The following is an 18,372-nucleotide window of genomic DNA, read 5'->3' on the forward strand; positions in this document are numbered from 1 at the left end:
GCGGGCGGGCGTGTGTGTGTGAACCTCCAGCTCAGAGAAAGGAGAAGAAAACCCTCCAAACCGTATTTAGTGCAATATATAATGATATAATGGACAATATGAAGACAGACATAAACAGATGTTAACTGCACTTTGTTTGATTCATTCAACAGGATTTCTGTTAATGTCTTTGACTTTATGTAAGTGTTGTGTTTCTTCCTTCCTCTCAGTTTTCATCCTCACACATGCAAACAAGACACAAATTATTACTTCACAAATTAGATGAGTAACTAAGAGTATATTTTAGGAGACATCTTTCAATGCATTTAGTTTTTATTTAATTTATACATTAAACATGCATGTGCATGCTGACACTTTGGAGTAACATCAGCCGTAAAGTAAATATATTTCCACTTTTAACTACTTTGTTTAAATTTGCTCGCTTTGGCAAATAAATCTACCTGTTTTTAGGTAGTTGTAGTTTAAGTCAAGTGTTATTATATTACTCTGAAACTGAATGACATATTTGGTAAAATGACTTAGTAAGAATGAAAAAATTAAGAACTTAGAACAATGAACTTAACTCTTGATCTTGACTTTGCACCTGAATGTCTTAACTTGGGACTTTGCTTAAAACTTGCAACTCATAATGATTTGATCTAACCTCTGCTGTCAGCAGCTGTGTTTCCATTGAAAATAAAATTGTGCAAATTGGAATAACTAATTTTGTTTAATGGATACCAATTTTGAAAAAAAATAATAATGGAGTACTATAGAATAATCTTTTGTTGTCTGCTTTCACAGCCCACAGTCCAATGGTAACACTGCAGAGACACAGTGTAGGATCTTCCAAGACACAACTGTTTGTGGTTTGCCAATTGATTATAAACCGATGCTCTATTTGGTAAAGGAAGGGACTTTGTGCTACTAAATATATGCTGTAATTCCTGTAATACATGAGGAATTTTGCAGGCATGTTGTATGGTATGGTATCTCTGTAGAGATATTTTATGGACCATTGAGGATTGTAGGCAGCTTATTTTGGGTTAGGACTCTGTTTGGATCCAGAGGTAATAGGTGGACAAGCTTCTTCACTATTTTTAATATTGCACTAACATCTTCTGACAAAAAGTTTATATTTTGCAAAACTGCAATGGGAACACTTTTTTTTGCATCATGATCAAGAGCTGGTTGTCGGTTGGTGGAAAAAACAGAAGACCACAGGAAGTGGTAGGAGGATGATAAAGACGTTATCACATGAACAGAATTATTCAGATGTGGATTTAATTGTGTTTATCTAGTGGAAACACCACTATTGCGAATTTGGGGGGGGTCTTTTTACATCGACAAAGTTTTGCACACATTTGTAATAGAAACACAGAAACTGTTCCAATAAACAATACTGTACTCTTTGGAGGCATGACCTAAAGTTTGTAAAACTTGTAGTGAAGAAGGTATTAGGAAATATTCAATGGATGATGTAGCAGCACAGAAGGGAGCTGCCAACAGGCTATTAAAGCAAAGGATCCCAACATTTTCCCCTACTGGATCATTTTATGTGTGAATATGCAACAAAGCACAGGATGATACTAAGGTCAAATCTCGAACAGACCTGGAGACAACGGTGTGGAAATGTGGAGAGGTTACAATATGCTATATATGTGTGGACCAACGTTGCTCCAGTCACTCCAGTGTTCAGACACATTTCAGGGCATTAAGTGAAACTCTTAAACTGTTAGTCAGGAGCTGAATGCCAGTGGCATTGTTCATGCATATCCAAACACCATACCACCAGCCCATTGGTGGTATGGTGTTTAGTGGTAAACCGACAGAACAAAACTTACATTAACAAACCATAACTTTTACATTAATATAAATATGAAAGTCTGGTGTCAGTTTCACTCTTATGGCTAGAAAGGGAAAAAAAAAACTTCCAAAAAATCATCTGAGGTTAAATGAATAAAAGAATGCTCATCATAGTATTTTGTCATTGATCTTATCACTTGTCTCTGAGTGTAGTTCAGTTTTTGGTATCGTTTGTCTCTCTGCTTGGATCATTTCTGGATGCAGTAGAATCTTCATCATCTTGGCACTTCCCTTCTTGGTTCTGTTGTGATTGGTTATCCAACATCTTATCAGTGTCCTTTCTCGGCCCTTCAGCTCCTTCCACCTGTGTCACCTTGCAGTCTCTAATGTCTTCCATTTCCATCATGTCATCCTTGTCTTGACCTGGATATGATCTGGTTTCTCCTCCTGAGGTTTCCTTTCTCTGAGTCTGAGATTCACCAATAAAAATCTGTTCTTGCTTTCTAACAGTGGGGTTTGTTTCCTCTCTCTCTGATTTAAATCCATCTTGGGAACTCTTCAACCTCTGGTCCGATGAGGAGGCCTCTTCTTTGTCCACCATAGTGATGACAGAGAATTCCCTCTTGCTGTCAGGACTGGCTTTAACAATTGTTACACTACTTACTCTCCCTCCTTGAAGTGAGGATGAGGACAACAGGCTGGGGGGCGTCAAAGGTAAACTGCTCAGTCTGTCTTTTAAAACCTGATCAGATGAAGAGGCTAAATCTCCTGCTGCAACTGGAGACAGTTTGGGTGTCCTTATGATTCCAGGTCTCTTTTTTTCTATATTTTCTTCAGTCTGTCCTTCTAGCTTGTGTTCCTTCGTGGAATATGAACTTGGAAGTATGTCTCCATGGGTTGTAGATCTCACAGAAGTCAAACTTTCTGACTTTAGGGTTGAACGGGGCGAGGCTGCAGTTGGAGAAGAACATGGGGGGAGTGGTGCTAATGGCTTGCTCCTGGTAGCCTCTGTTAAGTTTCCTAAGCTGCTTTTGGGACTTGGTGACTCTGCCAGGGATGAGGTAGGCGTTTTTAATGATGAGACAGATGAAAAGGTCTTGTTTTGGAAAGAAGATGCAGGAGATGAACCCAAGCTTATCAAAGCAAGGCCTCCGCTGGCAGCTGGGTCTGGATCTGGACTGGAACATGGGTCAGAGGAAACCCTGGCAGTCGTAAAGTCTTTGTTCCAATGGGACTGACCAGTGGGCATAACTGAGGTGAAACCTGGAATTGGTGCAGGTATGGTGTCAATGGGGGTTGAGGTCTGTAGTGGTCCAGGATCTTCAATCTTTAATATCTTATTGTTGACTTCTACAGATTTCCCAGGTGAAACAGGGAGGGAGGAAGGGACAGAGGCTCCTACGGCCATCTTTCCTTGTAGGCCAAGCCTGGAACTTTCCTGGGAACCAGAGTTAGAGTTGGAGGATTTTTTGAGAATAGAAGTTATACCTTCACGCTGAGCTGATGCAGACTCAGCTTTAGTACCACACTCTGGATTAGCCTCTACACTCTCTGCCTGGACAGGTTCCTCCAGCACAACAGGTGGCTGCTGAACAGCAAATCTAATCCCCCCAGTGTCTCTACCTACCCTCTCTTTTACTCTCAAACCTGAAGGATCACTGCCCCGCCTCAGCCCAAATATGGTCACACTCTTCTTCCTTTTCCCCGCATTTGCAGCAACACCATTAGCACCATCTGAAGGCGGTTGAACTTCCTTAAACATATTCTTCAGATTGTACCCATCCTCCTTTCTCTCCTCACTGTCTTGGGACTGGTCCAGCTGGTCCCCCGAAACAGCCAATAGGTTAGGACTTCCCTGGAGCTTCTTATCAGAGTGTGTCACCCGAAATCTGAGGAGATAATGACAAAGAGAACAATGTTTCACTTTACAGCTCTTCATGCATTGAACTTGACAAAATGGCTAAAGTCTATGTTCCTACCTTCCAACGGAGAAGACGGTCTGCTCTCTGGGTCGCTGTTTGAAGCGGGGTGTCCTGCTCTGTCTGCGGCCCCTCTTCGCTTTGACCTGGGCGCAGAGGAGGCAGGAGTTGAGGTCGGTTCCTGAGTGGACTGTATGGAGATGGGGAGGAATGCCACCGATGGACTCCTTACGCAACCTGGATGTCAACATGCAAGATTATTGGTGTGCAATTAAGAATTACTTGTTTTCATGAGAGCTTGGCCTAAAATACTTCAAATACCTGAGATTATTATGGACAGCAAAGACAAAGATCCAATATATGCATTTGTACAAACATAAGCAAGTAAATCGGTGATGCTGTTAGTTATATAAACCTGGAACCTTGGTCCTTGTTTGGAAAAAAACAGTTAGGTTTTCACCTTTCGGATGTAATCCCCAGGTCAATCAGATATCTACTCTTTCCTTTCACACCTCACAGAAGTTTATGTTTTTTATTATTTCATGAATTTGAAAGAATTGATGAAGATAGTTCCTTTGTGAATTTCTTGGCAGAAACATTACAGTGAGAACACGGCTGGTGACAAGAATTATCTGATGTAATGCTTGACTGGGAATGGTCTGGTGTCTAAGCTGTAGCAGGTCATGCTAACAATATGGCAGTCTTTGGTGTTCAAGTTGCTGCTGAATGAAAAACACAATTTTTAGTATCAGTGTGGTCTTCAAAAACCGAGCACACGAAGTGCCAGAATTTTGACGAAACTACATTTGTTCGTTCAAGCTGCCACTTTAGCCGATGATACAAGAACGAACCGCAGGAAAGCTGCTCCTGGTTCCCTTCTGAAGAATCATGATCTATCTGTCATGGACCAGGCTGGAGTAGGAAATATTGGCTTATCCTCCGTCAACCTACTTGACAGGGAATGTATACAGGGAATGATGTTTATGAGTAGTAATGCTAACTGTGCTAAAAATAACTAATAACAATAACTAACATGTAACTGTAAATCAGAGCTTTTTATCTTCATTAAATATGAAGTTGAAACAGTGATTATTTGATTGTCTGATTTTTGTTATCTTTAAAGCTAAATAGTTTTTGTCCCCTACACTGAACCCTTGTACCGTATTTGTAGATTATCCACAGTTCTATTATCATGAGTTGCTCTCTAGTGTGCTGTTGTGTCATCATTAGCAGATCTTAAACTATCACAATAATTAAATGAATTTAAAAAATTGCTCATCATAATTTAAAAAAAAATCTGCTGCCATGTGCTCAGCGCTGGGTTTGTGTGTGAGCCTACCGTGGATCATGGCGCACACAGACGCTGTGGTTCCCCAGCATCTCATTGAAGGCCTCCATGTTGGCTGCAGGAGACAAGATCACAAATCCACTGACTCAAACGGCTTTTCTGACAAATTCTGAGAAAGTCCCACGAATGGTAATGGGATACACACATCTGATCAGAAAAGAGCCGTTTGATATAAATCAACACCAGCATCACAGCACGGAATAATAAATTCAGCTTAGCAACATTCCAACTTTTGTTACCTTCATTTTCCATGATGCATTTAAGAATCTGCTCCACGGTGTCCTGGTTCTCATCGTTCTCGTCTGAAAACAACCAAACAAGATATGTTTTTATTTATTGAACACTAAAGTGTCCACAAACTGAATGTTTTTTTGTTTTTTTTACATTTTCCAGCGCCAAATGTTATTACTGTCAAAATTAAACAAATGAATACTTTGATGGTAGTGCCATATTAAAATCTATTGTCTATTCAAATGCTTTTGAAACATTTTCACCAGCACTGCCACTAAATCTGAAGCCTGGTGTAACAACTAAAACTACTAAAATGATTCATATTTGCTTTTTTGCAAACAACTAAAATAGAATAAACCAAAAGACTCTGTGTGTGTATAGTATGTATGTTTTACTATATGCCCTGCACCCTTAGCTGATTACACCAAGAGAATGACTAATAGCACAAGAAATCACTTAGGAAACATTAGAAAAAAATGTAAAACTGATTCCTCCATTTATCTTCTCCACTTACCATCTTCATCTTCCCCAAGCTTGTCCTCTTCATCCTCCAGGTCTCCGGTTCGGCAGCGGTAGCCCTTCTTCTTCAGCAGGTGGCAGATAAGGAAGCCCAGCAGACCCGTCAAGAAGAAGAGGAAGACCACTAGAAAAATAATGTAGGATGGGGGATGCTCCCCTGCCCCAGAAGCTGCTAATTTAGTCATAATGTGGCTGAAACCTGAGAGGGAGACACAGGTCAAAGGTCAGTGCTGCCTCTGTCAGCTCTGTCATGTCAGTAAAAGAACAATATGGTGATGAAAGTTAATTGTAGAAACGGCCATTGAATACAAACTGACAATAAAAGTCAAATGATTGAAACAACACAATTTTTATTTTTATTAGAATCAATATATAATTAAAAATGAGATTCTGTACATTTCATCTGATAAAATACTTTTGTAGCTGCTGAGCAGCTGGAAAGCAGTCAGTCTGTGTGTGTAATGAAGCTGCAGTGGATCTCTAAAGTGTACACACACACACACACACGTTAAACTGTCAGGATGTCGCAATATTAAATGGAAACTATGATAAATAATTTCTATTTATCATAGTCTTTACCATTCACCATGATCTTTTTACATGGTGAATGGTAAATGGTTCTCCCCTTTCCCTCCAGTTTTTAAGACTTTGTTGGACGTTTCTCGGCCAAGTTTGATCAGTTTCTCCTACGTTGTTTTCTCTGCTTGCTGCCAGTGATCTGACCCTCATGGCTGCTTCAGAAATGAGAAGCTGTTAACTTCAGGTGGTGACCAACCAGTGAACTGCTACACTGTGCACCGGTTGAGCTAATTTCTACATTTATTCTTCTTTTACACTCAACATAAATATAATAGAATCAATTTAATTAAATTGATTCTATTAATTTAATTAATAGAATTAAATTAATAGATTAATTTAATCTATTAAATTAATAGATTAAATTATTAATCTAATTTAATCTATTAAATTAGATTAATTTAATAGATTAAATTCATCTATTAATTAATAGATTAATAGATTAATTTATTAATTAATCTATTAATTAATAGATTAATTAATCTATTAATTAGATTAATTAATAGATTAATTAATCTATTAATTAATCTAGATTAATTAATAGATTAATCTAGATTAATTAGATTAATCTATCAACTTGCGATTTGGAGAAGTTTTGCAAAGAAAGACCTTTCAAATATTACCAAGTGAAGATGTGGTATGCTGATAGACTTCTACCAGAAAAGCAAAACAAGCCAAATATGGTTTCCAGATTAAAATTACTTCTAGAAAGTTTTCATTTAGGACCTGGACATTTGTCCTAATGCAAATGTCATAATATTTGCACTTTTTACCTTAAGATGTTTGATGTTTACAGACAAATGTCACAGTAGAAGGTAAAACAGTTTGGTCTGTAAATATTTTAGGGAACTGCATAAACTAAGTAAGAAAAACAGGGATAACTTACCTATTTGTATTTCCATAATAACATAAACTAAACATGCATGCAGCATGAATGGGAAGAACATTTAAACTCTACCCAATAGGGCTAACCAAGGATCCAAAACATGTACGTGCACTTGATCCAACATTTGCGGTACGGCCTATTCAAACGTAAAAACGTTAACTCTCCTGGTGGAACTGAGATGTTATTTCCACTTTTCTTGTTTTGGTCCCAATTTACTTACATTTCAAATTCACATTCATCTTTCAATAGCCTTTTATAGAACCAGAGGACCTGATCTTATTTGTAGAAGTTTGATAATTATTTCCAAGATTCAGTCGCAAACGTAGCTGCAGTCGTCCAGCTAGATTTGTTGTCATAAGCCGCATCTATTTTAATAAACCCCAGCCACACACCAAATTTTATACACATATACAGCCAATTCTGAAATAAACCATTAACATTTATAAACCCTCTTCTGTACAAGCTTTGAAACTTGGAGTGATATCTCGAACTGATGTTTCTTGTTTGTGAAAATTACTTGAGGCTACATAGAAAATATGTATTATGAGCCAGTCATAACAGAAGCTAAACTACAGAAATAGTTGACGCTCTACCCAGGTAATAGTTTGTTACAGCTTAATAGAAGCTCACTCTGTCTCTAAAAGAACGTTTCTCCATAAAGAATAAGGCTTGTTGGAACTTTTCTTGGGGAAAGAATTTCTAAAAATATGTTTACAGTCAGACTAGATCTGTTATTGGTCAAAAGCAGGAACTATTACACCTGGATCACAGTCCCAACAGAGAAGTAGCCCAACCTCAAGCCCTGAGCCTCATGTTTTTGCATAAGCCAACAAACAGACGAGCCTTACCGGTTTCACAGCCTGTCAGCGGCGGACATGCAGGACGTCAGCATGGTCACTGGAAAACATGCCAAAAAGAAGACAGCAGAAAATCCAGTGAGATTTGGTCGGTGCTGAAAGTCCAACTGTTTGCATCGGATAAAAGAGCCAGAGCCAGAAATGGAGCCGTGTGCCCCACCAGCCAGGGTTCCCCCTCAGCCACACCTTCTCTCTGCCTCCACATGTGGAGGCACAAGGACAGAGAGAGGAGAGAAAGAAAATAATAGCCATCATTGGAAAAGATGTCTTTTATAAACAGAACAAAATTCATGTAGTCCTGAAATAAGATTAAACCAAGACACACTCCTATTTGCTGCCCACAGACACATTATTACAGCGTCACACACCTGATATCAGTAAATATGATTACATATGTAAATATAGATAATAAACATGTAGAGCAAAGGTGCTCACAACTTAAAGGAGTCAACATGCAAGAGCTTATCGTTGTTGTCCTCTCTGCCTCTTATCAGCAATAATAACAACCCTCACACACACACACACACACCCCCACACACACACCCACCGTCATTTATCTACACTTGTTCCTTCTGAAATGTCCTCAGGGTGGCTGAACAGTGATAGCTCATATCATCAGCAACCAGCTCTCCACATCCTCCAGAAGTCTGTTGCATAATGACCATTTGCTCACTGATGTGCTGAAAGTTTGTCACTTTATTAAAAAAAATGTGAGTTAATATTCAATATTAGGGAGATATTTAGAGCATATTTTGACAGTAAAACTCTGACACCTATTTTTTGTTTTGACTCCTACCTGCAGTTAGCCACAGGCTAGCTTGGACAAGCTGCCTGTCCATCCATAGAGCCAACACAGAAACACATCTGACCTCACTCCAGGTTGGCTTTATTCACACAGAAATGCAGAGAGAGAAAGAGAGAGAGAGAGAGAGAGGGAGAGGGAGAGAGAGAGAGAGGGAGAGAGAGAGAGAGAGGGAGAGAGAGAGAGAGAGGCATGTATTTGATCTTTTCACTGTTGATTTTTGGGGGATACTTTTCTTATGCAAGGATGTGGGAACAATTTCATGGAAGTGACATGTGAACAAAAAAACAAGTTAGCTTGGAAGAGATAAGCTGCAGAAATACAGTCAATATATTTCATAATTTATTTACAGTTTCATAGAATAGTGACATTTATCCTCTTCCAGCCTACTGTATGTCAGTGTTTTCTCAGGCTGTCAGACCTTCACCTTCCCTCCATTCTGCTTTTGTAACCTCACTCACTAGACTCTCATTGCCAGGACTGACGTAACATTTTTCCTGTCACAATCTTCTCCTGTGGTTCCTGCTGCAGCTTACTGAGTTTTGTGGTGAAATGTTTTTTCTATGCAATTTTCAACAATTGAAAAATCACTTGATTACATACCACTCACTGAGGCACCGCAACCAATGACCTCTTAGTTTCTGACAATGCTAATGTTAGCATTTGGTTTAGCTTCATATTGACGATAAATCAAATTCCTAGTTCACAATTATTTTGTTGACTTTGGAATGCAGTAGATCTGATTTAAACATAGAAGCTACACTTTGACTTTATTTCTTATGAGGCATTGCTAAGTTTATACATAGTCTTAATATTAAACCAGGGGAAACTGCCTGGTCTAAAATTGGTTTGTAGAAATTCATAAGGTCCATAATAAAGTCTGTAAAACATGTAAAAATGCCAGAAGTCATAAAAGTGTCCAGCTCCAATTTGAGTTTATTAAATAAAGATTTAAATGGTGATTTATGCTTTCTTTCCATCTACTGGTGGATGGAAAAAACAACAATTAAAACTAAAATGTCACTGAAGATTTGAGCTGTAAAGGCTAAGCACTGACAACAGGAAGCTGTCTTGTTGGGTTCATAAGAGGAAATTTATCCGTTGTTCAGCACGAATTGTGATTTCCAACAAGATCTACTGAGCTCTCACAAACTGGCTGTGTCTTTGTGACTGAACTGAGAAGAAACAGAGCTGACAAAATATATCTGAGGCTCCAGAGGAACAGTCTCACCTGCATTTGTAGATAAAGTCATTAAATCTACAGCAATGATAGCACAACCTGCCTCACATGGAAACGCTGAGCAGAGGCATACGGGTGTGCAGCTCTTCCACTACAGATTATGTCTGTAATTAGGATCCCAGCTCATTCTCCTTTTAATTAGGTCTTCATTTACATCTAAACCTTCCACTCATAAATCAAATGTTAGCCTGGATGCCTACGGATCCTGCAGACATTATGCAGATAGATATTCAGAACAGAATGCTGATTGAACTTTAACACTGTGACCAGTGTGGATAACTCTACACTGATCACAAATTAAAACACTATTTAATTGGACAAAGATTAGAGCCTACCTAAACATGGACTACATTTTTTAAAAAAGATTCTATAAACAGAGTTTAGGATTCGTAAAGCTTCTTTTTGTCAAAATAGTGAAAAATATTTTTCTCAAAAACATGAGAATCTTTTTCGACGTATCATGACATGTTAGATTGTGCGCGATGCATTCAAGTGACCCTTCTCAACCACAGTGAAGTCATTTCCTGTTTCCTCAGGGGCAGTTAGAGGTCAATAACACAAACACGCCCAAGCATTCCATTAAAACACAGCACAGCATCACATCCTTCTAACTCTGGCTGACCTTCAGGAAAAACATACTTTAAATGAGGGAAATGCTAATTATGGAGAAAATTCATGTCCATGTAAACACTGAATATGGACTTTACATATAAAGCGTTTTGTACTGTTTAGTGAGTCAGCACACAGTCTCAATTGTCTCACAAGCAGGGACAAGATGAGTATTTTGTCTGCCTTGTATGAAAAGTGAAGCGTCAGCAGAGGAACAGCTGTAGTCCTCTGTCGGTGTGACTGGAGTCTCTTCTCTTCTCTTCTTTCTTTCTTTCTTTCTTTCTTTCTTTCTTTCTTTCTTACGGTGTTCTACGTCACAACTGTCCTGCAGTATGAATGCTGTTTCCACCAATTCAATGAGAACACATTTGTCAGTTTAAGCTGCTGTCACTGTTTCTGACCTTATTTCATATAACAATAAGAATACTTTAAAATCTCAGAGGGTGGGGGCGTGCCGTGGTGGCGTAGGGGTTAGCGCGACCCGTATTTGGAGGCCTTGAGTCCTCGACGTGGCCGTCGCGGGTTCGACTCCCGGACCCGACGACATTTGCCGCATGTCTTCCCCCCTCTCCTTCCCCATTTCCTGTCAGCCTACTATCATATAAGGGACACTAGAGCCCACAAAAGACCCCCTGGAGGGGTAAAAAGAAAAAAAAAATCTCAGAGGGTAATGACATGGTTATATCAGCTCAGTTTTGACTAGTTCCAAGTCAAAAATTGGAACTAGAACTTTCTGCAGGTCTTTCTGTGTGTCAACCTCTTGGTATTTCTGTGGTGTGTTTCAGTCAGATGTCCTTCCTCATATTCTCTATAAACGTTGATTAGTTGTCCCACTGATTAATGGTCCCAGTATAGTACTGGATCCTGTGTGCTCTCGTTCTGACAGTTAACGCTGATACAGTGAGATCATTTTGATCTTTTGGAAGCTTCCTGCAAACAATGCCTCAAACTAAAGGATGGAAAACCAGACCAGCTCATCTTTTCAGGTTTATCATTAACTGGTGACTGAAATGAATGCAGAAATGAAATCCAAAGTTGCTTCAGCGAGGTATTCATTTAAGGCTTTGAACACTCAGGCAATCAGGCTGTTGTAGATTTTTATTTTTTTTTTTATTCTTTCTTCTGAAAAATTCTGAGGTTTTACAGTTGAAGGCCCTGCACCATGAGAGTCGTTCATTTTACAACATTCAGCTGAGACTAAATCATCTGCTAAATAATTATGTTTGCAGGCATGCAACACTTAATGATAACCATTACCACTGTGGAAGTTTACCAGATGATATTTATTATTGATTGTGCTAATCCTACTCAGCCCAGTTCTCTGCCAGTCAAAAAGCCTTTGACATCAGCAAGCTGCAGAGCGTTAGACTGAATGACTCACCCAGAGTCATTCCCAACCAACACTAGTCTATCAGACAGAGGTCCAAAGCATCTGAGCAGCTTTTTGGATTTTTGTGTTTTACCAAAAGAAATGCTCAAACCAACTGATGGTAAAACGACACGGTGTGTGATCTGCAGAGAGAAGGGCGACGCATTCACAGTCCCAGTTTGTCACTGCTGACAGAGACAGCGGGATGACTCAGCACCGTCACGACCTCCACAGGATCTCCTCTCTACAGCAGCAGCATGTTGCTCAGCAGGAATGCAGACATGCAGCAAATGGAGATGCAGTGAGTCGGCTTTAAGAACACATGGTGTGTTTGTAAGTCAACGAGATCACAGTCATCAGCAGAGCTGTGCAAATATGTTGAGTCGTTGTTTATTTTTCATACATACAGTAACCTCCAAGCAGTCATTCTTTCATGTTAAAACGGTCCTGAATATCAGACCATTAGGGTTTCTAAAGGTCTTCTAAAAGCTGTTTGTTTCATTCACTAGTCCAGCACCTGGTCAGACCTAAACTGACATACACTGGCTCCTGCGCCTAACAGGAGAGAACACTGGCCAGACTTATTCAAGAACTGAACCCAATTCAGCTTAGAAAAACATCTAGTGTCCCCAAAGAATGGCTGTAGCCAGCCTGATATCATTTTTCAGTTCATAGATTCTTGCACCATTACATTTGATAGTATTCCCCGCTTGTACTGACTCAAATTTCTTGACCTTAAGATTGTGCAAGGAGATGAATCTGTAGTCTTATATTTCTCTAGAAATGTAGGACTTACTTTCTGCTTGGAATTTCAGCCCACTTTACTCTAATATAGGACAACTATGAGAATGTCCTCCACAAATCTGAGGGAGGCGTGTCAGGCAGAAAGCCTCTGTAGAACAAAAGCCACAAGTCATAATAATGGGGTTTTCCCACAAGACATCCAGGGACAAAACAAAGACATGCAAGAAGCTGTTCTGTTAATATGAAACCATTAAAAAAAATTGTTTTTAGCTTAGATGTAAAACCTTGTGCATGTAAAAGACATACAAATAACATAAGACAGCACAGACCATACTCATTAGAAAGACAGACAGACAGACAGACAGACAGACAGACAGACAGACAGACAGACAGACAGACAGACAGACAGACAGACAGACAGACAGACAGACAGACAGACAGACAGACAGACAGACAGACAGACAGACAGACAGACAGACAGACAGACAGACAGACAGACAGACAGATAGATAGATAGATAGATAGATAGATAGATAGATAGATAGATAGATAGATAGATAGATAGATAGATAGATAGATAGATAGATAGATAGATAGATAGATAGATAGATAGATAGATAGATAGATAGACAGAAACTTTATTATTCCCTTTGGGATTTTTCCTCAGAAAAATTGTAGTTCCCATCTCCAACACAGACATCAAATGCTTAAATTGATGTTCTGCTCTTGTTTTTTATTACACTGACAGCCCAATCCTACTGATACATGTTGGTAACAGCATCATGCTTTGTTTGTTTGTTTTTTTCAGCAAGGACAGGGGAGAAAGTCAGGCTCATTGTGAAGATGGAAGGAGCTAAACGGAGGACATTTCTGGAAGAAAGGTTCCTGTTACAGCCCTTTCCTACAAGCTCATTTCATAGCAGTGTGCAAACGTTGCATAGCATGATGTTAAAATGCATGAGTTTCCTAAGCTAAAGTTTGATCATGGTGGAGAGATGTTAAACTTCTACAGCTGCTGCATTAGCTACACGTCTACCTGCAGCCCACAACCCCAAATGGATCTCAGTGCCAGTAAACTGATTTTGCTTTCTAAACCCATTTAACATTTCCAACAGTCTGAAGGTTACTTACAGCTCAGATGTCCCATGCTGCAGTACCAAAGAGTGTTAGGCTTATTTATTTCATTGTTTCCCATTTGGGTAGGATCAGACATACTGTAATTCTCTGTTAATATTCATTCTATACTTTCCATCGCACATGCCTGGAAGTAAAAAGTGTAACTGAAACTACTTCTATTACGGGAAGAAAAACAAATTTGTTGATCAGTTTTAAAACTAAAGAACTCTGCAGGAAGAGGGAACTACGTTGCCAGAAAAAACAGATCTAAAATGTATTCACAAGAGATTTGGTTATGTTCAGTCAAAGCAGTGCTGGGTTTTTTTGTAGTTGTTTTTCTAAACCGGCAAAAAAGCTTCCAACATTATATTAAATGAGAAAGCTTTACAAAATACAACTTGAGAGTAAAGAAATAGAAAACTGTGTTTTACCTTTGCAGACCTGGCTCCCTCCATCATCGCTAGTTAAATCATAAGAGCACATAGATTTCTGAACCTGCAGTATCGCTTCCATTATCATTATCAGTCCCTTTGCAAGGGCAGAAAAAGGTTCCACAAGCCGCTCAAACACTGGCATGACAAGGAAATACAGAAACGTATGCTCACCAATCAGAAGACTGGCTGTATTGTAGGACATGTCCTAATGCAAATGGATCCTTGTGTGGTTTGAAGGCACTGAGCCACAATAAAGTATCAGGCCTGATACAGCGCCGGCCGTGACGGTATGCTGAGATTTTAAATGTGTCTCAGTGCAAACCGACGTATTGTAAAGGTTTGACTCGGTTGCGCTCCATGTTGACACGATTGCTTCACATTACTTCTGTACACACACCAGTGGCACGTCCATGCTAACAATGCTAACTCTAAATGGTTTCCTGCTACCAGGTCAGGTTTCTCATGACTTTTCCTTTGAGATTTGCGGCATCGGCGCGCAGAAAGACAAGTTTAGACAAGGCGAAACAGCAGCCATGATGAAAAACCCACAGTGGCTTAAACACAGGAAGTTATTTTATGACTGGGTCACACTTTAGCATGCCAGGCGCAGTTCTCCAGCCACCACACACACATGCACACACACACACACTGAACTTTAACTTCTGATGGAAATCAAAACCTCAGAGGTTAAAGTGACATTCTCTGTCAATTAAACATCCTACAGTGGCTGGATGTTTACAGGTGGGTCAGTAGGAACTGATATGTGTATGGTTGAATTTGTTTTCTTCATTCTGTTCCTAAAAAGATGTACTGTAATATCATCATTTTCAAATATTTGAATAGTATTTATAATCACAAAAATCCAACAAAAGCAATACAAGGTACCTGACATGGGCCTATGAGTTTTATATACAGAACATTTACACACTCACACTCATTCATTAAAAAAAAAAAAAGATAACATAATCCGAAAGAATGCATTCAAACAGAAAATGCATTTATGTAGCTGTAAAAATGATGTAACATTTTGATTATTGCAGTAAACAATGTTATATATAACACTGGGTTGTTATTCTGATTTTCAGAAATGACTTAAAGTAAAAACTGAAAAATGTATGTAACCACTGACTGCCGTCATTGGATGCTGACAGAGACCTGACTGTTAGCAGGCTGAATGTCTGTCCTACTGAAGGTCGTATCCTCCAGTCTGGCTGGTTAAAGCAACAAGAGATAAACTTCAATTACATATTAACATTTCATCTTCAGGCAAATAAGGCAAGATCATTTATTAGTCTCCCATAGAATAAATTTGTCTAGGAAGCAGGGGCAAAAACTGCGGTACAACAATAAGAACAGCACGTCCATAAAGAACAATAGCCGTAAATAAATACATAAAAGCAAAACATACAGTATATAAAAACTCACGTCAGATCGGCAGTACTTCCCCATAACCATTTCCATTCACATACATACAATACATCGTCTAAATGCTACTCTTGAGCACCGTCTGGGCCTCCTGTTAGTTTGTCCAGGCCCTGTCGGCCATTTATCCGGCTAATGGAGAGAGATACAAATGAATGTTTCAGACGGTTATATTTACATAAAGGAACCCTGTACAAATTGCTCTTTAATCCCTTTTGCTCATACAGCATTTTATGAAAGATCATTTTTATTTTTGCAGCATCAAGTCTCTGCAGGAACCGGCAGATGAAAGTGTGGTCAGATGTTGGTAAAGCTTGAGTGTGAGACACTGCAGCCTGCAATCAACAGCAGTAACATGAGTACCGTCTGATAAATATTTGACTGACTTCCTGTGGGAAGTCTGTGAACTCTGCCACTGCAGCTCCACCTCCCCCACCCTGCCTCCATCCACATCACCATATTTTGTCATCTGAATGACACTGACTTTAACGTCTATTCTTAGCAACACACTTTTATGGCCATCAGATCAGATTCACAGTAACTGAGGGCAAATATGAACGAAGAAGACTAAATGATTGAATTAAATCTAGAGTTGTTTCAGCTCTCTGCAGCTAATCCAGAATTCAGCAGAGGTCACATTTGTCCTGTTGTGAAGTCCCTGCGCTGGTTACAGCATCCAACGACCTTCACAGTCATCCATTATCTCAGTCCTACACAGTTATACGATTTATGTTTACTGTACAAAGCATCCTGATCTATCAGGTTTTCTGAAAGAGACATTTTAATAACAAACCCAGCAGTGAGTCAGTGTTCTCATATCACAGCCCTGACCTGTGGAACAACCTTTTTCTTCCTGTAGAGCAGACAGCAGCACAAACATCAATGTTTTATAAGGGGAACTAAACACTTTCCGTTAGTTTGGGATTTAGTTGAGTTTTTGTAATTAAGATGATGTGTTTTCATTTTAACTGTATATCTGCAGTTTTATTAGTGATTTTCTTTTTTATCATTTCAATTTTAGATACTTATGCGTTTTGCTTCAGTTCTGGGATTAATAACGTCTTACACCTTTAAAACAAATCAGCAAAGAGCACAGCACAAAGCTGCTTTCAGTCCAAGACACAAACCCAAAGTTAGAATCAGATTCTCTTAAGATCGTACTGTCAGTCAAGTCAGTCTGAAAGAGCAATCATTGCTTATTAATATTTATTTATTATTTAATTTGAGAGAAAACCTACTGCTGACTGTCAGAGGTCCAGTCAGCAGCACAGTTGGAGGATCTAACCCTGGGTGTTCAATTATGCTTTGAAAAACAACCTGATTGGACGCTGGAAAAGACTATTGTTGTAATCAAGTTGTGCTAAAAGGAGTTAGCCTTTCAGCGAAGCTATTCAAGCCTAAAATATCATCTGAATGCTAAACATGTTACAGCAGCTCAGGCTAATGTCAGCTCCACATTCCTACAGAGGTTCCAGGGATCAGGGCCCCCAGAAACTCCTGAAACCTGAATAGCACTTTGCATCAAACTGATGGCTGAAAAATAACAAATTAAAAACAACAAATATTTTTGTTCTGGAGCTCATGTGTGTCTATTCAATAATTTAGCAGCAGATAGGCTTTTTGAAATGAGAATGTAGCTTATTTTGTTAATAGCCTATTTTAGTTTTCGATTAAAGTATGATTAATTTCATACACTCCAGTTAACTTGATTAAAAATAATGATTTAGTAATAAATCATTACTTTTATTAATGATTTATTAATAAATCATTAATAAAAGTAATGATTTATTACTTTTATTAATAGTAATAAATCATTTACTATTTATTAGTAAATGATTTACTAATAAATAGTAAATCATTACATTTATGCATGATTAGCTTTCATTTGGCAGGTTTGCTGTCCGCCTGTTCTTCTGTTGGAAACAAACTGTTCTGTAAAACAGGTGTTCATTTCTCTGACAACGTCGAGTAGCCACTTGTTATGACGTTATTCGAACAGCCGTTATATCAGCAGCAAATAATCGTAAGGTGATATTTGCCCTGAGTGAGATGATCAGATATAAACAAAGCCGAATCTACCAGGTCAGTCTGTCCTGTAATGACTTTGGTATTAGATAATAAAATAAGAACAAGCTGCAGAGCGGCAAACCCCAGGCTGCGATCGCTCTAGCGGGGTTTACTTCCTCCTTAGGCATCCATAACAAGTCCCAGGTCCTCCCAGCCGTATACCGTCACCTTTTCACCGCATCGTCACCCCGCCCGGCGCCTGCTTCACTCGACCCCCAGGGGCTGTGAGCCGGTGATACCGCGGCCCAGACTCTGAAGGTTAATGACTCGATGAAGCAGTTTATCAGGACAGAGACGCAGCTGCTTACCTGTCACTCAGGTCCGGGCTGGCCGCTCCCCTCCTCCCCGCTGCAGCGATGCTGCCCATGGCTGCAGCCTCTGCCTGCGCGGAGGCAGAGAGTCTGCTGGGGAGGACAGGGGGGCAGGAAGCGGGGAGGCATCTGGATGT

The 18,372-nt window shown here is 39.4% G+C and overlaps 1 protein-coding gene across 4 annotated transcripts; it reads right to left on the reverse strand.

Annotated features, from left to right (window-relative positions):
• Positions 1–300: 300 nt before the first annotated feature.
• rell2 (RELT like 2) lies at positions 301–18,369 on the reverse strand. 4 transcript variants are annotated; one of them, XM_032554536.1, is made up of 8 exons: positions 18,233–18,369; positions 8,113–8,161; positions 5,798–6,001; positions 5,292–5,354; positions 5,044–5,107; positions 3,765–3,941; positions 3,297–3,674; positions 301–2,071 (listed from the first exon to the last, which is right to left on the reverse strand). In XM_032554536.1, exons 3-8 carry the CDS (start codon positions 5,985–5,987, stop codon positions 1,954–1,956), a joined length of 990 nt encoding a protein of 329 aa, XP_032410427.1. In that variant the 5' UTR covers positions 5,988–6,001; positions 8,113–8,161; positions 18,233–18,369; the 3' UTR covers positions 301–1,953. The 4 variants fall into 4 exon arrangements, with proteins under 4 accessions (XP_032410427.1, XP_032410424.1, XP_032410425.1 ...); XM_032554533.1 differs by having other exon boundaries at positions 301–3,674; XM_032554534.1 differs by lacking the exon at positions 18,233–18,369 and adding an exon at positions 8,557–9,005 and having other exon boundaries at positions 301–3,674.
• Between the last annotated feature and the right edge of the window lie 3 nt (positions 18,370–18,372).

Source organism: Xiphophorus hellerii, chromosome 23, assembly GCF_003331165.1.
Source record: "Xiphophorus hellerii strain 12219 chromosome 23, Xiphophorus_hellerii-4.1, whole genome shotgun sequence".
NCBI classification, from domain to species: Eukaryota; Metazoa; Chordata; class Actinopteri; order Cyprinodontiformes; family Poeciliidae; genus Xiphophorus; species Xiphophorus hellerii.